The sequence below is a fragment of the Musa acuminata genome, chromosome BXJ3-4, assembly GCF_036884655.1.
Source record: "Musa acuminata AAA Group cultivar baxijiao chromosome BXJ3-4, Cavendish_Baxijiao_AAA, whole genome shotgun sequence".
NCBI lineage: Eukaryota > Viridiplantae > Streptophyta > Magnoliopsida > Zingiberales > Musaceae > Musa > Musa acuminata.
The window spans coordinates 46,304,286-46,331,373 of NC_088352.1; the positions used below are offsets into that span (position 1 = coordinate 46,304,286).

General features: G+C 41.3%; 4 protein-coding genes across 26 annotated transcripts; 1 reads left to right on the forward strand and 3 right to left on the reverse strand.

Moving 5' to 3' along the window:
- Positions 1 to 2,991: 2,991 nt before the first annotated feature.
- Positions 2,992 to 7,291, reverse strand: LOC135636617 (pentatricopeptide repeat-containing protein At1g05600-like). Of its 16 annotated transcripts, XR_010495964.1 has the most exons (6): positions 5,675 to 7,291; positions 4,671 to 4,734; positions 4,268 to 4,489; positions 4,059 to 4,163; positions 3,469 to 3,525; positions 2,992 to 3,390 (listed from the first exon to the last, which is right to left on the reverse strand). XR_010495964.1 is itself a non-coding variant. In XM_065148480.1 (2 exons), exon 1 carries the CDS (start codon positions 7,234 to 7,236, stop codon positions 5,716 to 5,718), a length of 1,521 nt encoding a protein of 506 aa, XP_065004552.1. In that variant the 5' UTR covers positions 7,237 to 7,291; the 3' UTR covers positions 4,499 to 4,734; positions 5,675 to 5,715. The 16 variants fall into 16 exon arrangements, 1 of the variants encoding a protein (XP_065004552.1); XR_010495972.1 differs by lacking the exon at positions 4,059 to 4,163 and having other exon boundaries at positions 2,992 to 3,368; positions 3,469 to 3,522; XR_010495966.1 differs by lacking the exon at positions 4,059 to 4,163 and having other exon boundaries at positions 3,469 to 3,522.
- A 432-nt stretch (positions 7,292 to 7,723) lies between these two features.
- On the reverse strand, positions 7,724 to 14,087 carry LOC103982498 (leucine-rich repeat receptor-like serine/threonine-protein kinase At1g17230). 4 transcript variants are annotated; one of them, XR_001977513.2, is made up of 4 exons: positions 10,082 to 14,084; positions 8,803 to 9,186; positions 8,255 to 8,326; positions 7,724 to 8,154 (listed from the first exon to the last, which is right to left on the reverse strand). XR_001977513.2 is itself a non-coding variant. In XM_065148476.1 (4 exons), the coding sequence occupies exons 2-4, from the start codon at positions 12,981 to 12,983 to the stop codon at positions 8,310 to 8,312; spliced, it is 3,303 nt and encodes a 1,100-aa protein (XP_065004548.1). In that variant the 5' UTR covers positions 12,984 to 13,808; positions 14,002 to 14,087; the 3' UTR covers positions 7,724 to 8,309. The 4 variants fall into 4 exon arrangements, 3 of the variants coding, with proteins under 3 accessions (XP_065004548.1, XP_065004551.1, XP_065004550.1); XM_065148476.1 differs by having other exon boundaries at positions 7,724 to 8,326; positions 10,082 to 13,808; positions 14,002 to 14,087; XM_065148479.1 differs by having other exon boundaries at positions 8,288 to 8,326.
- Positions 14,088 to 16,670: 2,583 nt separating this feature from the next.
- Positions 16,671 to 20,925, forward strand: LOC135635143 (probable cyclic nucleotide-gated ion channel 5). Of its 3 annotated transcripts, none has more exons than XM_065146016.1 (8): positions 16,671 to 16,813; positions 17,085 to 17,161; positions 17,246 to 17,822; positions 17,969 to 18,181; positions 18,605 to 18,909; positions 19,559 to 19,670; positions 19,750 to 19,986; positions 20,052 to 20,925. In XM_065146016.1, exons 2-8 carry the CDS (start codon positions 17,103 to 17,105, stop codon positions 20,724 to 20,726), a joined length of 2,178 nt encoding a protein of 725 aa, XP_065002088.1. In that variant the 5' UTR covers positions 16,671 to 16,813; positions 17,085 to 17,102; the 3' UTR covers positions 20,727 to 20,925. The 3 variants fall into 3 exon arrangements, with proteins under 3 accessions (XP_065002088.1, XP_065002090.1, XP_065002089.1); XM_065146018.1 differs by having other exon boundaries at positions 17,290 to 17,822; XM_065146017.1 differs by having other exon boundaries at positions 17,085 to 17,156.
- Positions 20,611 to 26,527, reverse strand: LOC135581164 (nuclear transcription factor Y subunit A-10-like). 3 transcript variants are annotated; one of them, XR_010495560.1, is made up of 7 exons: positions 26,413 to 26,527; positions 25,441 to 25,864; positions 23,187 to 23,302; positions 22,986 to 23,057; positions 21,758 to 21,898; positions 20,868 to 21,589; positions 20,611 to 20,739 (listed from the first exon to the last, which is right to left on the reverse strand). XR_010495560.1 is itself a non-coding variant. In XM_065146019.1 (6 exons), exons 2-6 carry the CDS (start codon positions 25,724 to 25,726, stop codon positions 21,233 to 21,235), a joined length of 972 nt encoding a protein of 323 aa, XP_065002091.1. In that variant the 5' UTR covers positions 25,727 to 25,864; positions 26,413 to 26,527; the 3' UTR covers positions 20,832 to 21,232. The 3 variants fall into 3 exon arrangements, 2 of the variants coding, with proteins under 2 accessions (XP_065002091.1, XP_065002092.1); XM_065146019.1 differs by lacking the exon at positions 20,611 to 20,739 and having other exon boundaries at positions 20,832 to 21,589; XM_065146020.1 differs by lacking the exons at positions 20,611 to 20,739; positions 26,413 to 26,527 and adding an exon at positions 26,104 to 26,357 and having other exon boundaries at positions 20,832 to 21,589.
- Between the last annotated feature and the right edge of the window lie 561 nt (positions 26,528 to 27,088).

Consider the following 27,088-nt stretch of genomic DNA (forward strand, 5'->3'; position numbering starts at 1 on the left):
GAAGAGCAGAAGCACTCAGCTTTTTGGATTGCAGAGGTTGACATGCGTATGTGGGATTCAGCTTTTATCGTCCATCTAAAACGTATCCCAAGAAGAAGGAGAAGAAGAAGAGAGCAATCTACCCAACTCTTCTGAGGCATGAGTTCCAAGTTCCAACTATAACAGCAAGCAAAGTAATGGGGTCATGATGGGTTGAGGGAGAGTCAATGGCCACAGGGGTTTGCATAGGGTGTCTTCCTGTCTCCTTTGCGACATGATGAGAGGCGATGCCACTTTTCTCAGGCCTCCTCTCCCTTGTCTCCTCCCCCCTCCTTTTTCTTTCACAAAAGGAGAGGAGTGCACCGGATAAGGTGGCCTGTTCTTGGCATTCCATCAGAGGCATGCTTCCCCCCACAACTTTGTTAGGGGTGGGGGAAGCGAGAGCAAGCCCATGGGGTCCAGGACCACCCGTTTGGGTGGTGGTGGTGGCGGGTGGTTACCGCCGGCCGTGATCCACCATGCATGTGTTCCTCCGAGAACTCAACTGCAAATGCCATGAACAGTGGTTCACTGGCCTTGCAGTGTTCATTAATGATGGACTTGGTTGAGATGAATCGATCAAGTTTGCATGCAATTATGATTAACCTCAACCATGGAGAGTTTATTGCAAGCATGCATTCATGATTAGAGATCCAACAGGAGTGCTTCTGATAATAACTAGAGGATTTTGTTGGTAGATTGTATCTGCTTGCATTCTTCATCATTCAAATTGTTTGAATTCTTTCTTTAACTCTCTCTCTCTCTCTCTCTCTCTCTCTCTCTCAACTTTCAAGATTTTGTTAGCTGCATGCATGCATCATCATACAAGATTAAGAGACAATCATCAAGTTAAGGACATGATGATTGTGTCTTAAGGAGAGAACATGACAGTGATTGCTATTCCGAAAGGACATGCACTACTCCTAAGAGCATGGGAGGCAAGAAACTTGGAATAGAGGGGAGAGATAAGGAACAACCCCACGATTGAAGAGGTGCAATCCTTTAATTTATATGGGATGCAATAGATTTTATACAGTCAATCAGTCATTGTCCCTTAAAGCCTCAATTCTAATTGTGTTTCCAGTGTGTCACAACAACATGTAATCATATCTGTCTGATGTGTGCCATTCCCATCCCTTTGGCTGCATTCATATGATGTCAAAGAGAGTGAGCCAAAAAGCTTGAGAGAAACATATTTAAGCAGAAGAACAACACAGTTAATATTTAAATGGCACACAGAAAAAGAACACATTTTCATGCACGCAGAAGGATCCTTATCCGGTCGTATTGTGAGTAATTTTTTGACGAACATGATCGAAACTTATATAATCACTAAGTGAATGGGGATGTAGTTTCTTGCCAATGGCAGATGAGCAAATGCTGAAATTGGAACTCAATGAAAGAGACACTGATGTAGATATTGTTTGAGTTCTGATGATGATGGAAACATGCAAGTACTTGGAGAGCCATCATTGCCCAACCTTGACCCATTAAATCACAGGGAGAGGAAGAGTTCAATGGTCACCCTTCCATCAAGATTGTAGTGGACATTTGCATCTCCATCTATGTATGGATCATCAGAGAATCTGCATCTTTGAAGTTCAGCTAAGAAAATTTCATATACATGTTTTTATTTTCCAGTTGAAATGGAGGTACAAATCATGCAAGCTAAAGTTTTCATCTTCCAATTTCTTTCTAACATAAAAAGAAACACAAACCATCTTCCTGTAATCTTGCACTGACCTACTGAATTCTAATTAATTAGATGTCACTTGGGTGTTTGTTCCACTGAGGCCCAAACTGGCTATTCCAAACAAAATTAATGGAACAGAAGTTTAAATTGTGGCAAATATGCCACAAATATATATCAGATATTTAAAATTCTATTTTTTGCTTTTAAATCAACATATATATATATATGTGTGTGTGTGTGTGTGTGTGTGTGTGTGTGTATATATATATATATATATATATATATATATATATATATAGGGAAAATGCTAAGTTACAGTATTAAGTATGTTGTCATAAAAATGGTTTTCTTCCTAAGTGGAGACCCTCTTAGAAAGTTGTATCTGTCATTGAAGGTATTAATATAAATTTGTTCTCTAATGAATCTAAATAGTTTTTTTGCATTATAGAAACTTTAGGAAGAATAAAATAATTATTTGATCTTCAGATTTTTTTGTGGTGATGCTGAAATGGTTTCAAATACTTATTTCATGTGAGTCAGTATTTATAAGAATTAAAACCTTGGATGATGATAAAGACATAAGCTGAGCATTTGCAGCCAAAACCTGCATGTATTTTTCTAGTCACCATGTCACAAGCACCAATCTGCCAAAGTTCATGTGTGTCTCAGCTCAGATACAGGAGAACCCTCCTACCAGGATGATGTCAAGGTAACCCCTACCTTGGTCTTATTTCATCACAAGAACTCTACTAACCTACATGGATCAGACACAGTAGCAAACTGAAGGTAGCAATGGCGGAACTGCTCCTCCATTTATTTCTGTACTCCATCGTGGAATCTATGGGATTCTGCATGAAGAGAAAGAGCACAAGTCAACAGATGATGGATGCAGTGGTGAGCAGGAGGAGAAGACGAGCATGAAATGAGAGAGCAAGTCTCACGAGTTGCAGTTGGTCCTCGTGCTGAGGCGGAAGGCAAGAGACACGGAGCAGAGGCCGGGGAGGGCGCTCAAGTTCTGGTCTCTGATGTTCTTGATGCGCCCCTCCCTCGACTTCAGGCAGTTGCAGGCGGTCCGCCGAGCGGCGGTGGTCGACGCCAGAGAGTGCAGCCTGCGGACGCCGGCGCAGCAAGCCGCCGTCGGGCGTGGCTGCTTCCCCGTCACGTAGGCGACGCAGGAGCCGATGGTGGAGCTCACGTCTTGGCAGGTGATGGCCCCGGCCGGCTCCACCACCAGGTGGGCGACGGCGAGAACCAGGAGAAGGCCAGCTATCACCCTCCCCATCCTCCTCTTTCTCTGGCTGGCTTTAGCTCCTACGCGATACTGTGCTCTCTGGTACTGCAACGTCGAAGGAAGGAAAGGGTTTCTTATAGACTGATCTCCGCGGTATAGATTTGGACGCGACCAGGCTTAGAACAGTAAAAATGGCTGCTTGCCCGAGTTGGTCGACAGCTGACGAGAGGATCACATGGCGGAAGAGCTGTTTCTTTGTGGAGCTGTCGATCGATAGAGCAGGTGGATGAAAGATGCAACAGAGTTTGTGGACCTCTTACGTGAGAGGTAAACGCTCCTTGTTCATTTGTGTATGATGACTGACTTCGTCTAGCTTATCTCTCACTACAGCATGGTGTCACCGCCATTAACGCTTCTTGCATGCTTCTGCGACGTCGGAGGCAGACATCTGTAGTCATCCAGTTGATAGATACATGAAATTGAAGATATATATATGAATTGCAAGTGTAAGTTTCGGTTCCCTTACCTGATATCCTTGCCATGACATCTTGTGCATCCATGACATGATCAAGCACAGTTTCTGCTGAAAAATGAACATGAGAATTCAATGTTGAGAGCATCAAGTGTTATTTTCAAGTATTTCTCCAAAGAAAACCAGTTGCTTTCAACCAGAAGACAGTTGTATTGCAACCAAGGTTATGTCCTTGTTTCATTCAGATGACACAACATAGGGTGAAATGTTCTCTCTTTCAAAGCACCATTCTTCATACAGATCTTTAACAGATGAACTTTCATAGTTTTGGCAGACAGAAATGTGCCTATTTTCAATTACAAGAGAGTGATTTGGTAGAAACTTCAAATCTAGAGATAAAAGTCATAAATGTCAGTGTTAATACAATTATCAGGAGCTCTTAAATGTGAAATTACGGCAATAGTATACAATGATTGACCAAGACCAGAAAGATAAACTTATACATTTCTGTTGGCATAAAGAAAGAACAAAAGTGACAGTGTAGATAAAGATTATTTGCTTTGCTGGATGATTAAGCACTAAACTTTTTAGGGTCACATGAAAACCATGTATTAATGGACTTTTAATGATGGGAAGGACACAACCTGCTTAAGTGTCTGAGAAGTAGGAGATACTTCAATGACAGCAGCATCCACCTGAGATGCTTGATGACTTCTAGATATACTCCCCTTTCAATCCTCCATCAAGCTCTTCTTTTTGAAATATTTTATAAGGCAGATAATAAACACCACAAAATGATATCTTATCCTTGTCACATAATGAAGAATTTAACCTTAAAATGGGAGAGCATAACCTTGACCATATCTGCTTCATCTATGTCCTGTAGATATCCCATTATTTACTGCAAAGCATGTCTTCAACCTCAACACTGCTTCATCTATGTCCTGTAGATACCCCATTATTTACTGCAAAGCATGTCTTCAATCTCAACACTATCACCAACTTAACCATGCCTATAAAATTTTTCTCTGAGCCATCTTCTATTACTTATCTTCAAATTGCAAAAGTATAAATGCTGCAATAATGGACTAAAGTCATTACTTCATAATGGAAATAGTTTAGTCATTACAGTAACCAATGAAGATATACAGAACAGGTAACTTCATGTGCTGGCATAATGAGAGATATTTTGTGATGCAAAGCATTAACCTTTTTCACTTCAAAGTAGCTAACATGTTTACAATAGATTAGCATACCAATTCAGATCATGTCATAGGAGGCATATCCAAGCGGTCTTCTCACAAATCTTCTGTCTCATGCCTATAAGAGGACACATACCAATGCAAGTTGTCAATAACAGATGAATTGGATCTAAAATTTGATTAAAATTGTAATACAGATGGTTCAATAAATACACTTAGCTTTGACATGAATATGCAACTCAATCTGTGAACCCTAGCAATGCATGGGGAACATTTGGATTGCCAACTTACCTGGAAGTGGATTTATATTGTTTATGTTGCTGACGATTGACCTTAAGAACATGCACCAAAAATTCGCCAAAGCCCAAACCGAGGACTTGAATCAATGACAGGTGAAAAGTATTTCTCAATAAAGATCATTAATCAAAATTCTAAAATAGAAAAGTAAAGCCACTTTGACATAAATGAGAGTGGGCCTTGGTACAATAATAAGATTATTCCTTTACGATTTGAGAGATCAGGGTTTGAGTCACGGAAACTGTCTCTTTAAAATATTTAAGGTAAGACTACGTATATTGACCCTCTCCAAACCTACATTGGTGGGAGCCTGATGCACTAGGTACATCATTTTCTTAAAACTGTAGTTGGAAAAGATAAATGCAGAGGTTCAAGCAGTTCTCGGAAAAATTTAAATAACAGCCATTAAACACCTGAAACATATATAATATCATAGTATAACAGTTATGGGCCACTGTGTTCCTTAATCATCAATCTATACAGCAACCACTCTCCATCCATCAATCATCCCTGCTCAATATATTACTCATATTATGATGATAAGAACCATTATTTAGTATATTATTGCTAAACTGATTAAACATTTGAATCAATATTTTCCAACTCCAAAATAATTCGATGTGCTATTGATTCTGCGAAATCTACATCATGCAGACATGCATCTTCTAGTCACCTTTTGCATCGAACAAATAGCCCTTAACCACTGTATACTGAACAAAGTCTTTCATTCATACTAGGAGAGATGGAGTCTGAGCACATACCAAAGCAAGACCCTGAAAGCACCAGTTGTTATGAATGCCACTCAACCTGCATCATGCTTATGTTCCAAGACCTCCAGAAGTAAAGATTCTGTCAAGTCACTGAAACAAACCATGGAGGCCAATGAGGCCCATACTTCAGCTTCAGGGATCTCGCCATGGCTGATCATTTCCTCTAACCACAATGTGGCTTCATATCTCCTGACAATTGAACAGAGCCCCTGAATTACACTGCTAAAAACTGCTCTGTTAGGCCGATACCTCCTCCTAAGCATCCTCTCCAAAACCTGGGCTGCCTCAAGATGCCGGCATTCTGCGTGCAAGCCATCGACCAAGATTTCAAATGTCTCTTTCTGGGCTACACAACCCACCTGTTTATCCATCTTGTCCAAATACTCCACTGCCCTCATCGACTTCCCCTCCTTACACAGTCCTTCCATCACTAGATTATAAGTTCTAACAGTAGGAACACAATCCTTGCCTGGCATCTCCTTTTCTAGCACCCTCACACTGTCATCCGCCCTCCCTTCCTGGCACAAGGCACTGATCTTGTTTTCAAAGATGGACACCGGTGGTCGAAACCCACTCTCAATCATTTCATCGAACATCTGCTGTGCATCGTCGAAATTCCCTTCCGCGTACAAGTCCTTCAGCATTGCTTGGTAGCTCGCCAGGCTCTTCACTCCTCTTACCACCAGTGCCTCGTCAATGACCTTCTTGGCCTCCTCCACGGTCAAACCTTGGAGCACCGGGCCGCAGAATGTCCGCCGGCGTTTCGAGGACCTGAGCCCCTTCTTAAGCACCCTGGCGAGAATCTCCTCGGCCTCCGCAGTACGTCCGTTCTGGCACAGCGCCTCGAGAAGCGTCCTATAAACGACGACGTCGGCGTCGCAGCCCTTCTGTGAAATCCGCCATAGCATGGACCGGAGCAGGTGGATGGCGTCATCGAGGCGACCGGCGTCGCAGAGGCCGCGCATAAGGTTGCGATAGGTGTCGCGGTCGGGGTAGCAGCAGAGGTCGCTGAAGGCAGCGAAGGCCTGGGCGGCGGCGTCGGGGCGACCGTCGCGGCAGAGGGCATCGACGAGGAGGTTAAGAGCGGGGGGCCCGAGGCGCACCTCACGGCGCCCGGCGCAGCTGGAGAAGAGGCGGACGGCGAGGGAGAGGTGGCCGTGGGCAAGGAGGAGCCGGAGGAGGGCGTGGAAGGAGAGGGACCACGAGGGAGAGTTGGAGCGGGGGAGGAGGCGAAGGAAGAGCGAGAGGGCCGCGGAGGGGTCGCCGGAAAGGGAGCGTATGGCGCGGGCGAAGAGGAGGTCGGGGGCGGGGCAGGAGTCGCGGAGCGCGAGGCGGGAGAGGAGGTCGGAGAGGGCGGGGACGGGGAGAGGGTCGACGGAGAGGAGGGAGTCGAGGGCGGCGGAGTAGACGAGGGAGTTGTGGCGGTAGGAAGGGTAACGGAGAGGGGCCTCATCGAAGAGGCGGAGCGCGGCAGCGGGGTCCTTCTGCCGCCGCATGAGCTGCGCCAGGTAGCTCGGCGTGAGCACTCGCGGCCACCGAACCGCCGTCGCCATGGACGACGGAGTCCGAGTCCGTTCCCTCCGTGTTTGGCCTGTAGAATAGAATTATAGGCTCGATGTTTGTGGGCCTTACAGAATTGGGCCATTTAAGCCCATATTGCAATATGTCCAAATAAATCAAACTCAGCATTCTCAAAATAGGAATCAGAGAAATAAAAGAAGGTTTTATAGCATTCCATACTCAGCATTCTCAAACTCACCCACCCAAATAGAAGCCATAATGAGATGAATGCCAACAATGCTGTGCATGAATGCAGCTCAACAGGGGGGAGGGTGTTATAAGCTTACAGTCCACCGGAGAACGTTCAGATTTAGGCTTGTCCTCTTTTTATCACCCATATGGATAAAAACATCAAAAAAAAATATTAGACATTGAGACCGTTACAAAGAATACTCTCGACCGATCAAGTATAAAAATTGACCCCCCGCACCGATCGAAGCATCGGATCATTTCCCAAATACATCTCAAACACATATGGCCTTCAGACTAAGTGCAAAATTTCACATCAATCATATATGTTTCTTCATCACAGTAATAGTTAAAGGCCAACTGATACCAATGTCACCATTTTCTCTGTAACATCCAATTGCACTACAAACTCTTATTTCTCATACAATTACATAAACATAGAGCATCAGAGGACTTTCTCCAGAGTTCAAAGGCAGGAAAATATAGTGTTAGGCAATGGAATGGCCTGCTACGTTGATCAATTAATTGCTTTGACAAACTTTATGTCGGTATCTCTTCATCTAATATGAGGGGTCTTCTGTCCAGTAATTCTCGGCGTCTAAGTTTCGAGCAACATAATACTTCCGGAGGGGTTCCACAGAGTAAGACTTGGGACACATTTATTGGAAGAGATTCTTCTCCTACACATGTAGGTTGTGACCGCTATAGCATTCAACATTTGCCTGCAGTGACAAAAACCCGCCTTGTCATCGATCGATGCAAGCATGCTTACTCCCGACACGAACATGGAAATGCTTTTCGGCAAATAAAACAAAGAACAACCTGTATTACCCATAGAAAGAAAAAAGAGAAGACCTTATCCGCCACTTAATATTGCTCATGATTCACTGTGTCCTGCAATAAGAAATGATAAATTCCCCAAGTATGTCAAAAGGCCGTCAAATTTCCATGGGGCTAAAATTAAGATAAAAGTGAATCGACCATAGAGTTTCAGATATTTGAGAGGATTAGCTGTTTAGAAATCTGCAATAATTGCTGAAAGAACAAAATGAAGTTGTGTGGCTAATGGATTTAAATTGTCATGTCAAAACTACTCTTTCATTGCAACAGATTCATTTGAGGACAAGGCATATAATGAGAAAATATAATTTAATCTGCTTATTTCTGTATCGGAAAGGCATTCAAATTGCATGATATGGAATTTTAACTTTTAAGAACTATATTAGAAGTCTAAAAATTATTTTTTAAAAATAATGCATCTGTTTCTTAGCTAAGAAATAGTTACCACAAAGTGTTTTACTGCATTGTATTAAATATAATTGTCCAACGGAAAAGAAATTAATAAGCAACAGAAGAGTAGTTTCTCTAACCTTTCAAAGATTCATTTTCATCCAAAGGAGTTTCTGATGATGGAAACGAGGGAGAAATGCTTATCGATCCCCTTACATCGATTAACATAGATATGACTTCTCTCATAGTTGGCCTGTCAATCGGCAAGTTGTTGGTGCAGAACAGTGCAATTTTTAGTACCAAACACATCTCTTCGATTGTGCCCTTTGAGCTAAGGTCCAATCGGGAATCAAACACATTAGATGCTGGCATGCTATTTTGGATGGATCTCCTCACCCAATTGACCAGATCCCCTCCTTGGTCTAGAGGCTGAATGGGAGATTGCCCAGTGATCAATTCCAAAAGAACAACTCCAAAACTATAGATGTCACACTTTTCTGTAACTTTCATTGTGAAAGCATACTCTGGATCAAGCATAAGACAGTAACAATCTTAGAATAATATAGGTAGTCTATTGAGCAAAACTAAATTAAGATTTTAAAGGATTGAGTTAAATTGACGTATTTAGCACATTATCTCCTTATTTCATCTGAATAAAGTATAACTACATGAATCAACTATTTATAGCATAGAAAGACACACAAATCAGTCTATGCATGAAGGATGTTGATTTCATACATAGCAAGCTAACCTGGACTCACACAAGCAATGCTCATAAAAGTTAATTTCGAAGACCTCACCTAAAAGATAATTCAGATCATGGAGTATCTAAAAGAATTAATATGGCAATGCGCATCTTGTCCATCTAACCCAGATGGCTATTTCATGAGGTTCTCCACCAAGCTTTGCTTGGCATTTGAACTCTTACACTTGGTACTTCAATGCCACATATGATCAACTTCCACTAATAACCCAGTAAAGTTTTCAGTATGATAAAAAGCAACAACATGACTTAAGAGAAATATTGTTATTCAGCTCTCTTTACTGTTTGAGGATGCCCCTTAACTTTTAGGTATGTATGAAATTACAAAAAACAAAAACAATAAATTATTTGAATGTCCAAGATACACGTTCCTTTGGAGTTAAAAATGAAAATCTCGAACAGACAAAGGAAAGAGAAATAACAATCTTTACAACAATTATTCTCTTGATGACAAGAAATGAAATTTATGCCTGAAAGTAAAAGTAAACAAATAAAAATGAGAAAGGTGAATTATGAAACAATATCATTCATCATATAAATCAGGCTGTTTGAAGGGTTTACTTTATGCTCATGGGAGGTACTCATACAAAAATACTTGCATTAAGGAAAAGAAATACAAAAGAGCTAAAATTCACATGATGATCCTTTAATCTCACCTGGAGCAATGTACCCATAAGAACCAGCAACTGCAGACATGGTTTTGGAGTGAGAAATGTCTATTAACTTTGCCAAGCCAAAATCTCCTACATGAGCATCCATCGCCTCATCCAAAAGGATATTATTTGATTTTATATCTCGGTGGATAATTTGAGGTTTGCAGTCGCAGTGGAGATAACGCAAGCCTTCAGCTGCTCCAAGAGCAATCCTGTAGCGAGTATTCCAATCAAGTAAACATGTCTCGTTGTTACCATGAAGCCGTTCACCAAGACTGCCGTTTGCCATATATTCATAGAGGATAAGATTTGAGTCTTGATGATAGCAGAAACCATAGAGCTTGACAATGTTACGGTGCCTAATATTTCCAAGGGTAGATATCTCAGCTCGAAAGCTACTGTCAATGCTAGAACACTCTGCATGAGATTTCAGCTTCTTAACTGCAATTATCCCCCCATCGGACATTATGGCCTTGTAAACTGTGCCACAAGCACCTCTTCCAATTACAGCACTGTCTGAGAAATTGTCAGTAGCTGTGAGAAGTTCTTGATATGTTATACTTTCCTTTGGGAGGTAATAGAGATCAGAAACACCCTGCTTATGATCTTCGCTTTTCACGAGAACAGGCATGCGGTACTTCAGAGACCAACACAACCCTATAGTGAGAACCAGAGAAACCAACCCCACAACCACGGCAGTGATGCTAACTATTTTCTCCTTGGACGTTCTCTTTGCCCAACCTGATTCTGCAATGTTTAATGGCACAGGTGTATGCTGGCATGCCTTTGTATCAGTACCACACAGATCATAATTTCCAAAGAAGTTACTATCATCCATCCTTCTAAATATTGGAGTACCAGGCAAGGAACCAAAGAGGTAATTGTAAGAAAGATTGCAGACTAGAAGGCTGGAAAGCTTACTAAATGAAGGAGGTACTTCACCATCGAGCTGGTTGTTGTTCAAGTACAATGTCTCCAACATTTGCAAGTTCCCAAGATCGGCTGGTATCTCTCCTGAGAGGGCATTGTAACTGAGATTGAGAGCAATTTGCAGTGCAGTAAGATGCCCCAGCTCACCAGGTATGCAACCAGACAAATTGTTCCCACCCATTTGCAGCTCAGTGAGGCGATAAAGGCCCCCAAGACCATCTGGGATTGTTCCATTAAGATGGTTATCAGAGAGCAAAAGTAGCTCCAAATTGACTAGATTACCAATCTCTTCTGGGATAGTTCCACTGAAATGATTTCTGCTAAGATCAAGCCTTTGGAGCTTCTTACAATTCGCCAGCTCATGAGGTATACCACCTGAAAGCTGATTTGAGGAAATATTGAAGCTAACAAGAGATGTTAGCTGTCCAATTTCAGGAGTAATCTGACCCATGAAATAATTATCAGACAGGAGGAGTCTTTCGAGGCTCTTCAGCTTGCCGATTTCTGGAGTGATGGGTCCAGAAAACCGGTTTTGATTCATCTCTAAAGAAGTTAGATTCAGGAGCCCAGATAATTCCACCGGAAGGCTTCCAGTGAGCAGATTCCCTCCCAATCTTAGCTGTATGAGCGACATGCATGTTTTGACCCCATGAGGAATGTTTCCGAACAACCTATTTGCCCCAAGGCTCAAAATGATCAACTTCTGGTATTTACAGAGTTGGCATGGTATGCTGCCAGTGAGTTTGTTGTCTGATAAATCAAGAACGGAGAGATTACTATTGGTCCCTAACAGTGGAGGAATAAATCCTTCAAGGTTGTTATCAAAGAGCAGAAGGTTCTCCAACGAAGTGAGGTTCTGAAATTCTAGAGGAATAGTTCCTGTCAAATTATTGATTGACAAATCTATCTTCCTTAGAAGACTCAACTGGCCAAGCTCCCTGGGAATGCTGCCCTGCAGGAGGTTCTCAAACAGGTAGAGCAAGCGAAGAGTCTGTATCCGACCAAGCTCTTTAGGAATAACTCCAGTCAATCGGTTCTCAGAAAGATCAATCTCGACTGCACTCTGGCAATTTCCTAGATCCTTAGGGATCGTTCCATCCAGCCTATTTGTATAAATATACAGCTTTTTCAGCAAAGACAGTTTGCCAAGTTCCTTTGGAACATCTCCGGTGAAACCATTGTTGTTTAGAGCAATCATTTCTAGATTACTGCAGTTGCCTAGCTCAGGGGGGATTTCACCAGACAGCTGGTTTTGCCAAAGAACCAGAGTCGTAAGATTCTTTAACCTTTCAAGCTCCTTAGGAAGAATCCCTTCCAACTTATTTTGGGCAAAAGCTAAGACCTCTAAGCTACTGCACTCACAAATCTCCACTGGCACTGGACCAGTCAAGTCATTCCGACCAGCTCGAATGATCCGAAGACTCTTCAGCATTTTAATCGATGGAGGAATCATGCCGGTGAGGTTGTTACTATAAATAACGAGCTCCTCAAGCATCGTCAAGTTACCAATGCTTGACGAGATCTCACCGGACAGGTAGTTCTCACTCAAGAAAAGTTGTCTAAGGGAAGACAATGCACAAAGCTCCTGGGGGATCTCTCCATGTAAGGTATTAGTACTGAGATCAAGAACCTCTAAGCTTCTACATTGGGCAAATTCTTTAGGTATAAGCCCAGATATCACGTTTGACGACACATTAAAGCTGGTTAGGTAATGGAGTTGGCAAATACTGGCAGACAAGGAACCTTGGAGGCCCAATTTGTAAAGATTAATGGATGTTACCTCAGAATCGCGACAAATGATTCCATTCCAGTCGCAAGGAGTCGGATCAGATGAGTTCCAATCTGAAAGGCGGTTATCTACATCGATGAGATTGTTCTTGAACTCGAGGAGCAGATCAACATCGTGGTCGCTCAGCGCCATGCCAAGAACAAAAATGCAAGAAATGACAGCGAACAACTGCCATTTGGACGCCATTCTTGTGCAATCTACAACCCTTGCAACCCCTATTTGATCTCAATAACTATGTCAGTGAATCAATCTTTGTGGAAAGTGCGGGCATCAGAGGCAACCATTTTAAGGCTAGGCTTTGCTCATGCATTAACTAGTAGGAAAAATAGAAGACAGTAGAACAAGCTCAGCTAATCCAAACATGAAAGCTGTGAGAAAGGAATTAAATAGGCACAAGCAATCAACATCTGGAAAAAGCATATCATATTGACTTGAAAAGGAACAGAATCTTAACAAAACTACCAAAGCAGCGCAATCCAAGAAAACTTAACGGGAGTTTCGGGGATTAGTAGCTAGTTCTAGAGGTAATGAACTCCAAGAAGGCAAACAAGAGAGTGGAAGAAGGAAGAGGAGGCCATGGAACAGTAATTGGTGGCAAGGAAAGGAGTGCTGCACCTCAGGGGTAGCAAGGGTTTCTGGAGAGCGAGAAGGAGGAGGTGGTGATGTTATAGTGGGATGGCAGAGAGGCTACCACCGATGCACCAAAGAGGTGATCCAGAGTCAACGAGCATGGTTGGAGTCCGGAACAAAGGCACCACCACCCTGAGCTCACCTCCACACAGCACCAGGCCCCTGGAAGTGTATGCAGTCTTCCGCTGTGGAGAGTGACAGTGAGGCCCAAGTGGGAGGGCTTCTGTTGCTGTCCTTCCGGGAATCTCATGATAGTAAATGAGACAGATCGTCACTACCCATTTCGATCCACCTTTCTTCCTCTCCGGACCTCACCTTCGCCAATTCCATTGTTAGTGTTGATTACTGTTTGGTTTTCCTGCCTTTTTCCTGCTACTGTCACTTCAACATCACAGCACATGCCGTGGATAGTGGAGTCTGTCAGCATGTAGACGACAAATATGGAAGAAGATCTTGCTACAACATTGAGTTAGCTGCTCTAAATCATATTAAGGAGGATCCAGTATTGACCGAGAGGGATGTAGAAGACGAGAATTACAAGCATTATATTGCAAACAAAGATGGAGAAACTGACCTTCTCTTCCTTCTATCTCTTCTCTTTGATCATTTCCTCCTGCCGTAAGCACCAGAAAACCTGCTTCTTCCTCGAGAACTTTCCCAAGTATCATCACCGAACTTGACATGAGACTGTGACCTGAGACGTAACACCTCACGTCCTAGAACTTGCCTAATTTTGTCCTCAGTCCAAGATGCTGAGACACCTTTCTTGGCTGCGATTGTTGACTCGGATGCTTACAAAATTGTGTTCTCTAATATTTTATCAGTTCAAACAGTGGAGACGACACCAAATTTGCCATCTCAAGTCTCACACAAACTCGAGTCCACTTAGCGTAAGTCTTGAGGGAAGTATGTCTTGGGTGGATTCGACAGCTCTTCATCTTAATCTTGCAACCTCTTGTTGTCATGTTAACCCAGTTCAAGAGGACTAACAGGACAGCAGAGAGAGAAAGAGAGAGAGAGAGAGCACTTAAAGCAGGGTAGGATGTAGGAATCCGTGAGTGCCTCCACTCTGGATAGGTCAACTGGAGCACTATTACAATGTCAAATCCTTTGGCCTCTGTTCTAATACACAGGAGAGAAATGGCTGGAATGATACATCCCTGTCTGAGATCAAATGCAATCTACAAGGTTGGTGTTTGCCAACTTCCATGAAACCTAGCGGCACTCTGCATCTTTAACTCATCTTGCTCATGTCACATCCCTGCATTCCGACTTTCGGATAGTCAAAACACATCGCCCAAACCTCCCTTTAATATCAACAGTTTGTGATGGTCAGTCCTGCAAGATGATGAGTCCACTTCATTGAGACTGGTGAAGCCGGCATTGATTACTTGGCATCCTGCACCGGTTCACAGTCCCTGGAAATAGAAGAGTGGGGCTCTAGCTCTTCGAGAGGAGGGGGAGGAGGAGGAGGAGGCGTTGCACCACTTGCTGCATGCGTTGTCGGAGGTGGATTGGAGGTGGTGGGCCTTCGAAGAGAGAAGATTGAGGTATGTTCAACCCTTCATTGTCTTCGTGTTCATGATGGCGAGGAGAAGCCATTCAACTTTGCGCTCTATCATGTTGCCTTGATATGGAGCCACTCTGCTCGCTTTCCATGAACCAAACTACAACAAATGAATGCATGAGGAATACAATGACAATATCCCTTGTCCTAATGCATGAGGAATACAATGATAACATCCCTTGTCCTTTTATATATATATATATATATATATATATATATATATATATATATATATATATATATATATATATATATATATATAACATCCCTTGTCCTTATATATATATATATATATATATATATATATATATATATATATATATATATATATATATATATATATGGGCCTTACAAGAGCAAGGCCCAATTTTAGTATTGAAACCATTTTTGAATAGAGCTTCTTGGGCCATGTGGACTATATATATACATATATATATATGGCTTAAAACTTTGTTAATTTCTCATATAGTACTCCTAATTTAAAATAATCTCACAGATCACTTTGGTTGTGCGAAAAGATCGGTTTACTTGTCTCCCCCAAAGTTATCGTTGCCTCCTCTTCTTCCATGTATAATCTTCGTCCTAATCTTTATGCTGTCATCAAAACCAAAAGTTATTATGAGCGCTCATGCCAATCTTAATCACATCTATCGTTTGCCACAAGTATGGATGAACCTACGAGCGAAGATGATTAGGCGCATCGTGGACGAAATGGGAGCGATCGATGTTGCGAACTCGTGCAAGGGCACAGTTATGATGTATGTTCGAGGTGGAGGGGGCAATCGATAAGGTAGAGAGTGATGGTCAACATGATACAATGATCATTTTGAAAAAAAATAATTTGTAAGAAAATTTTAAAGTTGAGGTGTTACATGAGAAATTATCAAATCGTGATTTTTTTTTTATAAATTCATCATATATTTATCCCTCATTTTAAGCTTTTTTTTTAATAATATCCTTAATTTAAAAATACTCAAACTGCTTCTAAAAAAGTTGAGGATATTTTTTTAGTTTGTTATAGTGTTTTTGGTTACCATAACAAAAATACTATAAAACATATTTAAATAAATGAACCAAATATAATCAAAACACACTAAATATTATTTGATACATCATATTAGAATTTAAATAGATTTTTATAATAGTTTAGAAATAATATCAACTAAATAAAATAAAAATTACTTTATCATAATGTTTTAGCAATCACAATAAAAATAAAAATATTATGAAACGAATGGATTCCTAACCTCAACTAAACCAATTATAAACCTAAAAATATGATAGCATAATGGTTTATGAATAATGACAACTAAAGAGACCAAATGATATCACTTATAGTGTTTTTCAACAGTTTTATAGTATTTTCAATACCTCAATTAAAATACTATAAATAACATTGTGACAGTTCAAAATAGGTGAAAATACTAACAGAAAATTTTGACATGAAAGGTATTTTGAGTATGTTTCAAATTAAAGATATTATTTGGAAAATAATATATTTTCTAAGAAAATTACTATATATATAATTAATGACATTTATATTGAAATTTTAGTTATTATTATTGTTGTTATTGTATTATTATTATTATTATTATTATTATTATTATTATTATTATTATTATTGTTATTGTTATTGTTATTGTTATTCCCATGATGGAGGAAATGGCGGGCGGAACGACGGTTGGATGGTGAAACGAGCGGGACGTGCAGAGGCTCGCTTTCTCGCCTTATTTTTCCTCCATACGAATCCGAAATCAACACCGCAAGGAGGAGGAACAAAGCAGAGACAAATCCGCTTCCTGCAGAATCGAGGGAAAGGGTAACTCCCACGCTACATTCCCCCTTCACTTTCATCCCCTTGTTCTATGGTTGATCCAAGATCGATGGCCCGGGCGCGAAAACAAGAGAATGGGAACCTCAAGTGCTTGTGTGTTTCTTTGTTCTCATCCAATTTGGCTTGTTCGTAGGCAAGAATTGGGGGCAAAACGAAAAGAACTGCGATTGTCTTCCTTTGTTCTCGTAGAATTTGGGGGTGGGGGTGGGTGGAGGAAAGAAAGATGTGATTTTGATGCTTTGTTCACATTTTTCAGGTGATTTATCAGCGCAAGATGTTCGATTGCAGTTACAAAGCACAGTACATGGAGGGCCAGAAGGAGAAATTTGTAAGGTTTAAGTACTTCACTTCCCCTTGTCGATCGAATCCCCCAAAAAATGAGATGAGTTCTTGAGCACGCATGCATCTCTGGTGTAGGCTGGAGGAGTCAAGTCCGAGATTATCCTTTGCTTCTGATGCAGGAAGAATGAACAAATGTGGGTTTCACGTCCAGGGGGCCGCCCGGAAATCCAATAACCCCTCGAAATCTTTCAGGAAAGGGATGAAGAAGGGGTCGGAAGGGCTTATTTCGCTCGGCCGATCCCTTCGGTCCGGCGTTTCTAGGGCAGTTTTCTCCGAAGAACTCAAGGCGACCGAGAAGAAGATCTTTGATCCTCAGGATGTGCTCCTTCTTCGAATGAACAGGCTGTTCGTAGCATCATGCATTCTTTCCATAGCTGTGGATCCCTTGTTCTTCTATCTCCCTGTCATCGACCAAGATTCCAATTGCGTTGGCATCGACCGCAAGTTAGCGGCCACGTCGACCACATTGCGGACGCTGATCGACGCCTTCTACCTCATTCGAATGGCTCTTCAGTTCCGCACTGCGTACATCGCTCCGTCGTCCCGGGTTTTTGGTAGAGGCGAGCTTGTGATTGACCCTACGCAGATAGCAATTCGGTATCTGAGACGATACTTCATCATCGATTTCCTTGCGGTGTTACCTCTCCCTCAGGTCAGCTTCTCTTCGATTTCTGAGAGCATACGCCACTCTGTATTTGAACCTTCAATTTACAGAAGCAGAACATAAACATAATCTGATAGAAAGAGCTTAATATTGATTTAGAATTCACACCACTGATCTATCGACATTTTCTTCAGTTTGTAGTTTGGAGTTTCCTTCACAGATCGACAGATTCTGATGTGCTGGATACCAAGAATTCATTGCTTTTCATTGTCATGCTTCAGTATATACCAAGATTGGTTAGAACTTTTCCTTTGACAGCAGAGTTGAGAAGGACTGCTGGCATCTTTGCCGAAACTGCTTGGGCTGGTGCAGCCTATTATTTGCTATGGTATATGCTTGCTAGTCATGTAAGTACCACTTCATCTCTGCTGAACTTTTAATTGCTCCTTTTTTTTTTTTGCTGCTTTTTGGAACTAAAGACAATATTTTCTGCCATAAATTTCTCTACCATCTTTGCAGATGGAATTTCTTTAGGATGACATCTGAATTTGGTTATCTAGATTAGGGTTAATGTTCTACAGATGGGTGTAGTTTCTCAATTCCTACCTAGACCTCCATCTCTCTTCATGGATAACGAAGCATAAAGTGAAGAAAATTTATGTGCACATTGAAGTATCAATGTTTTCAATCTAGAAACTATATATAAAGATGCAAATGCTTTTGGCTAAACTAAGGATATTTCTAGCTCAATGACCTCAAATAGTCGGGATATTCTGTTATTGTTGTTGTTGAATTGAAGTATCGAAATATCGATGTTGCTTGTTTTGCAGATAGTAGGTGCTTTCTGGTACTTATTATCGGTCGATCGCGATGATGATTGCTGGCAATTAGCTTGCAAGAATTTTGACGGATGCAATGTGAAATATTTATATTGTGGTAATGCACATCTAGATGGCTATGATATCTGGCAAAATGTCAGTGCGGGAGTTCTTGAGCAGTACTGTTCAGTAGCTGATGACAATACAGAATTCAACTTTGGAATTTATACACAGGCCTTGACTTCTGGAATCATTGCATCAAACAAGTTCTTCTCCAAACTTTGCTATTGTTTGTGGTGGGGTCTGCAGAACCTCAGGTAATGCTTCTTTTCTCTTCAGCTAATTGATGAACTGAGAATGTTATCTATAACTGTTGATCTCGCTTGTTCCTCAAATTGCTTGAGAGATTGCTCTTTCATACTCCATACTGTTTATTTGAGATATTGTGTTTATTTGTTTCGTGTTAGATGAATCGTCAAGGGATGAGCTACTCTTTTAATGAGTACTGCAAAAATCTTATCTCTAACTTAGTGTATTGACAATACATAACTCAGATCTTATTGACATTCCTGACTTTGGAGAACTCAATTACCTTTTATCGCTGTCATGTAAAATTTTCTTCCTAAATTGATCATCCATTATAAATTAAATATTTATAATAAAACATCTTGAAAAAAAAAAGTAATTTAACATTCTCTTTTATTAGAAAGATACTCTTTAAAAAATTGCATGAGAAATGGAGAGTCAGTTGATTAGGATCACTCTGCATGAATCTTCTTAGATTAGGTGCATAACAATCCATGGAACTTTTCGATATATGATAGATTCATAATCACCTATAAATTGATGCTGTGATATTTGTGGATACAAAATTACAATTATGACTTCTTGGCTATGGAATTTATCACCTAAATCCTGTGATATTCCACCTTAATCGATCATTTGTTGTTGTTCTGGATGCAACAGTACCCTTGGCCAAGGTCTGGTGACAAGTACTTATCCCGGAGAAGTCATCTTCTCCATAGCCCTCGCTATATTTGGACTCATTCTCATGGCCCTCCTCATCGGCAACATGCAGGTAAGCTAAATACCATTTCTTAATCTGTATGCTGCATTATATGAACATGAGCTCGAGTCTTTCCATGTCGTTGCTTCAGACTTATCTTCAGTCTCTGACGATACGGCTGGAGGAGATGAGAGTGAAGAGGCGGGACTCCGAGCAGTGGATGCACCACCGCCTGCTGCCGCAAGATCTCCGGGAGCGCGTCCGCCGGTACGACCAGTACAAGTGGCTGGAGACGCGGGGGGTGGACGAGGAAAGCTTGGTGCAGACCCTCCCCAAGGACCTCAGGCGAGACATCAAGCGCCACCTTTGTCTCGGCTTGGTCAGAAGGGTACGTTCGTCTCATTCCGCATTAGTCTTGCGGGTGAAGTCGTGCTTATCGTTCTTCGGCGACAGGTGCCTCTGTTCGCGAACATGGACGAGCGATTGCTCGACGCCATATGCGAAAGACTCAAGCCCAGTCTGTACACCGAGAACACCTACATCGTAAGAGAAGGCGATCCTGTCGACGAGATGCTCTTCATCATACGAGGCCGCCTGGAGAGCATCACCACCGATGGCGGGAGAAGTGGCTTCTTCAACAGGAGCATACTCAAGGAGGGAGACTTCTGCGGCGAGGAACTGCTGACTTGGGCCCTGGATCCCAAGTCCGGCGCCAATCTTCCCTCTTCCACTCGGACCGTGAAGGCTCTGACGGAGGTGGAAGCCTTCGCGCTGTTCGCCGACGAGCTAAAGTTCGTGGCCAGCCAGTTCCGGCGGCTCCACAGCCGGCAGGTCCAGCACACGTTTCGGTTCTACTCGCAGCAGTGGCGTACGTGGGCGGCCTGCTTCATCCAGGCCGCGTGGCGGCGCTACTCCAAGCGTAAGGCGGCGGAGCTGAGGCGCAGGGAGGAGATGGCGGACCTGGACGACAACGCCGGCTGGTCCTCCAGTCTCGGGGCGACCATATACGCCTCGCGCTTCGCGGCCAACGCGCTTCGCGGGCTTCACCGGCAGCGAAGCAAGAGCGTGAGAGAGCTGGTGGCGCTGCAGAAGCCTCCTGAGCCTGACTTCGCCGTGGACGATGGGTGAGCGACGGTGCAACCTGCGACAGGAACCAACGTACAAAGAGACTGCATTCATTATCTCAATCACGAAGCGATGGATTCAGTAGTCTTATGTGGGAGATCACAAAACTCCAGAATAAGAAATCATTCACATATAGAACAGTACCTTACAATGTCACAGCCACGACACATAATTATTTGATCGACACACGGTTCTGATTCTTTATATTGCGCAAAGACGCACAAACCCTGTCCTATTTTTACAGTGCATTAGAGGACTTCCATCATCAGTACCGCTATCTAAGACGGCTCGACTTATATAGCTATCAGCTGATTGGAAGTCACAAATGCAGATAAGCCAAGAATGATTTGCCTTCGGAGAACAACCAAATGATGGTAAGATCAAACCCTGTGCCATATCTGACAGGCGGCCAGCTCTTCCATCTGGTTGTATGAAGTTTCGGAGGGGGAATCGAAAGGTTGTGCTGCCACCGCTCTCAACGTTCGACCACCCTCCCAGTATCCATCTCATCAGACTTTGAGGAGATCACAGCAGCCATCAGCTGCTGCACCCCAGTTGTTATGGATGACGCCACTTCCTTGTCCTCCTCCATTCACCATATTTGACAGAGGATGAAGAACAGATGCATGCAGGCGCTCAATGATGCTGAAGTGATCAATGTTTTCCTGTTCATACAAGCTCGTCACCTCTGATCCGCCACTGGCTGATTTCAGGTTTACATTGTCATGCTGCAGGATTTCAGAACTCGGAGACATGGCAGGACGAGGAGGCATTGTGTCTTTCACCTTCTCTGTGTTCAAGAATCGACCACCACGGCCCCTCACTCGGCGCATCGCATGAAGGTGGCGTGATTCATGCAAATATGGCTGCAGAAAAGCAAACCAAATAAGCGCACTCAAATCTGATAACAGTAGCAGAGCACTTAAAAGACTGGTGTCTGCTAAAATAGATAGCTTAAAGAGTATATTAGTTACTGCTCTTGTAGAACACAGAGGAAAGTATCAGCAATTAGCTGTTGCATGGTAAATGCATACCTTCCTAACTCTGACCAATTTGTTCTGTTTCTCAGCCTTGGCACGAGCTTTGCGGCGACGAAGAATTGCGTAGAACTGTTTTGCATTCACATAGATTGGTCCATCAGTTGTCGCATCCATTGGTAAAAGCACACGCCCATGCTGGAAAAAGGAAACCAGGAACAATTCACAAACATATTGATGTGCAGGGGGGAAAACATGAAATTATGAATTCGGTATATTCACCAGGTAACAAGTTTCTGTTCCTTGAACTTTCCATTTTTTGAACTGTGTACAGATAAAAATTTACTGCAAAGTGGTTGGTGATAAGCCTTCTGGAAAAGAACAGATGGAGTCCAAGTCCTTTTTTTTTTGTCTAATTTAATGTTTTGCTTCTAGTTTCACAAAGGTAAACATGGTTCTTTTTTTTTTTTTTTTACATTCCAATAAAACATTTTAAACATATGAAAATGTAAAGCTTTAAACTGTAAAACATAAATGCCCCCAAGTCAGTGGCTTGAGTAATATATCTTACCAAATTCTAAATAAGGTAACATATTTTCCTTATTTTCTTGGAAAATAAGTTGATTCCAAGAAACATAGACCTCTATTACATTTCTACATCAGCCACCATGTCTTAGAATTTCCAATATCAGTTTTTAAGGTGCTGACTAGCTTGTTTGGTAAGGATGACTTTGACAGAATATTGCAGGGTCACAGGCTCGAATCTTGTTTCCGCTGCTAGTTGACTAGGCAAGACCACAACAAGGCTCATCATTGTAACAGGTTCTCGAGTCATCCATGTAAAAAGATTAAACCACGATCCCATCTCAATAAGAATTTTAGGTTCTTGGGCTCAAATATTTTACTGTAGCTCATCAATGGCATAACCCAGGAATGTGTGATCCTGTGGCTCCCTTCAACAGCAACTAAACACATAGGCAAAGTGTTTGAGCTCAATGTATGCAAAAGAGGAACTTATTTTCTATGAGCAATTGAAGAAGAATTAAATATTATCTTCCGGAATTATTATTTAATTTTAGGAGTTCCATACCAGATCTACTAGATCAAAAAGTGTTATTAATGATGTTGATTCAGCTTGTGAAATGCTTCAGTAGAACCACTGCGATTGATTGACATATTTCATACAGTTAAAATAGTTGCTCTGACTCAAAGAAAAGAAAATAGGAAGGACCACAATCAAAATCATTACTGTCATTCAGAACATAAAAGAAAAAGAGAAACCAACCATTGCTTGAGCTGCTCCATATGTTGCATACAAGCCGTAGAACTGGTCAACATAAGAATGACTTGGACAGACCTACTCCAATATTAAAAAAAAAATACAACGAAAAACAAAAAAGCTGTGTGTCACTGTAAAGTTAATAAGTCAAACTCAAAGCAACTATTTTTTTTTCCATAAAACTACAGCATAAAATGAAAAACCTACGACAGAATGGCCAAGTCCCTGTTTGAAATGCCCTGGATTCTCAGGTAATGATGACTGTAGAGAGAAGGGAGCAAAATATTGCTGAGTCTTCTGCTCTTTTCCCAAGTCCTTGTGGTCTATAATGCAAAAACATGTGGTCAAATTCATGTTACACAACCATCAATAGAGAGAAATATCATACACTATGAAGCTCAAAAGAAACTTCTAAATAGTACGAAGGCTACACCATAAGTTCCTTCACAGCTCTAGCAATTAGAGTTGAACATAACGAGATTGGTATATGGTACTTTAAGCTTCTATAAGGGGGCAATAACTATCCAAAGTTATGCTGCTTCACATTTGTAATTTACATTTTCTAATGACAACTTATATGGATGCCTATTTTTTGGTTTAAAAATTGACTGTTAAAATTGAGTTCATTCTTTATTCTTCATTGATTAATTTTCTATTATTGTTTTGTCACTTGTGCTCTGGGAATATCTACAATAGCACTCCCCAAAGTAATTTTGTTCAGACATCATACCGGTGCATCATATGTATAGCACTATAGTAGCATCCATTAGTTACTACTTAAGCAACACCACATATACTATAGCTAAACATTAATTCCCTAATCATGAAGTACTCCAAATTATCAGTAATAAATATTAATAAAAATTAAATTTATTTTCTCTTAGTAGCACCAACGAGATTTTGAAATGAATGCACTATCAAGGAAAACAAGCTATTAAGAACTTTCACTAAGGGCAATGATCACAGCAGGAAGACTAACAATAATGAATTTTCCCTGTAAACTTGTTTCTTTTAACCAGAGAGGCAATTAATTCCTGATAGCCGAGTATCAAACTTATGGGCTTATTAGAGCATACTGTATATTTTCAGAACCTAGCAAACCCCTAACATCAGTATCCAGCAACATCAGGCGACACTAAATTCCAAAACATTATCAAGTAATCATCTTCTCCCACTTGAAACTATCTATTTTCATCTTCTCCAATAGACTTCTTCGCTCTTCATGCTTCAATAATGAGAGGTCTCTGACCAGCGAGAATAAAAGAAAAATTAAATGTATTTCTATTGGTCCGAGAATAGTATTTGGACGATACATTTTTATTTTTCACATTTCTTGAATGCTATCTGTGCTTATTCCTAGCAGCATTCAAAAGCCAAAACAAATGTTCTACTTGAGTTGTATTATTGCTGTTCTGTTGTATTCTTAGCATCTTTTAGTTGATTGATTATGTCATTATAAATCAACTATTAAAATTTATGTCTCTAATACAAGTGTTTTATGGTCAATATTACTCTTTTGGCAAGTTAATAAAACTAGCCTATTTAAAATTTATTGAGGAGCCGGTTCTTTTCCATTCTGACAAAGATTACCTAATGGACTTTTAGGTAATTGTTGTGGTGTGATATCATCACTATGGTAAAGCTACTTCCAGGTGTGATTCCCAGGAACCAGAACCAAGTTCTGTCCCTTCTAATTTTTCTCCTTTGTTTGTTCTCTCTTCAAATTTGTTTCATTGTTGTTAGATAGGGCCCAAAAAAGCATAAATTAAACCTACAACTTATTGTTGTGATACTGACAACTAATATGCTACTAGAACATTGCTACAGTTCCAACATCTCTCTGAAGTTCAGCGCAGAAGCTCATCTTCAGCTCTTAGAACACCAATTCTTGTTGTTCTGGGTTGGTAGAAAAATTAATTCAAAACAAAACTCCGGTAAACCATTTCATTACTACATGTTCTAATGATCCTGTTTTCCTCTAAAGTCGATATCTTACTTTGCCCTGCATCAAAGAGATAAAATGTCAATGCATCAACATGATGATGTCATAATGCCAATAAGGAAGTCCATTCATGTGTCATCTTACAGAAGCTTTTAAGTTAGACATTCAGCTGAAGCTGCCCTCTTTCCAACTTTTCCTATGTTCTTTGTTCCTAATTTTACACATGAATCATGACCAGAGTCACCTAATATGTCACTAACCACTTACATACTTTAGGTCTCCACTCGAACATTGCTTGAAGAAGGAAAACCAAAGCATGGGAGATTTTTCCAGGGCCGATTAATAATGCTAGAACAGTAGTACCAAGAACAGTAGTACCGAACAGGCTTGGAAGAAGAAAATATTTAGTTTTAGGAGATTATAGGAAATCATGAACAACCAACCTTATTCCAGGACCACAGATTAATAATTTGGCTTGAAACAATGCCAACTTCTGGAAATGGCACGGCAAAACATTACCTGGGAAATTTGAGCAATTAGCAGTACTATTACCCCCTTTCTCTGGGATTTCGAACCCCAGCCCTGGTCCAAGCCCTGCAACTACAAAACGATTTACTCGTCGGGACACTACAGGTAGCTGCTCCTCCACATTGATATGGTCCCCTGTAACAGACTTTAGCTGGCCGAGAGGTTCCCCATGGAGAGGTTGAGTTCCAACCCAATAAGGCACCAATGGAGCCTGAGGCGTCTGCGAAACCAGTAGCTGACCAACTCCATGATTCTTGAAGATCGTCGACGATTGCATTCTGATCACTCCAAAACCATAAATTATCAGGAATCTGTGCCCCAAACCTTTTTCTTCTTTAACAGGTAAGTCCAACTCCGGCTATATCAGAAAGCTAACAGCTCCTCACTTGTCACATCCGGGCTTTCACTCCATTACCTGCAGTTGGTAGCTCGACGTGGTGAATTCTATCTATTACGAACGAAAAGAAGCAAAACTAAAAACATGAACAAATCGACGCCACAAACCTAAACCCACAAAAACGATACGAAGTAGCCAAACACCGATACCGAGAAAGAAACAAGGCGGAGAAAAGGAGCAAAAAGAAGCAGGGAAGACGCAGAGGTAACGGAAACAAAGAGAGATCAGTTTCAAGGAGCCATCTTTACATCTTTTACCCTTTCTGCTGCGAAACTTTCCGGTAAACGTGTTTCAACTTAATAACCGAGAGATCCAACTCCACTCCGGAGCTTTCAAGATTTGAAGTTTACGACGAAAACCCATCCCAAGATCAAAAACACGGAAGCCAAAGGAATCAAAGGAGGATCTTTCGCCGGTTCCATGCCCAAAACACCTCACAAACATCTAAACATCCACCCAAGACCAAGAAAACGCGGACGCAGCAAAAACCAGTCGCAAGAATCCTCTACAGAGACAGAAGGCACACTGTTTCAACCAAAAGCGAAGATTGGAGAGTCGCCACTCACGTTTCAGAGGAGGCAGCCATCGAGGTCACCCGACCCATCAGCGAAAAAGGCACCAGAGACACCAATTGGGCAGAAGAACCGAAGAAATATGAGAGGAGAGAGCGAGAGAGGCAATATGGTGGAGCGAGCCTCATGTCCTCTCAAGGCATTGATATATTATTTTAATTAATGATGGATTATTCACCACTCACTCACTCACTCATTAATTTTGTGTCCATTGTTTTCCCATAATCACCTTTTAGTGCATGACTTTAAGAAAAGCGAAGTTGGATTAAGTTACAGTGGGATGCAGTTGATTAGTTAATTAACTGGTGGGCTAATTCGAATCATTTATGAAATCGATCGAGGGTTGAGCCGAATCAAACTCAGATGACTCCCTATCTCGGATGGGTGGAAGGGAAGTTTACGTTATATTTTATGTGATGATATTAATATGTTTTTTTTTGTATATATATATATATATAGCTACGAAGGAGTATTTTCGAAGTCAAGCGATCAAAGATGACATACGATTTGGAATAGATGTTCGAATTGGATTCGGAATAATGCTTGACTCGGATGCTCAAGAAAGAATATGATACGGTTGGAGTTTTTAAACTCAAAATCTTCTGATATCTACTATTTGTTAACGTATTTCGATGATTATATATTTGGTGCGTGTACTTAGGAAAGATAA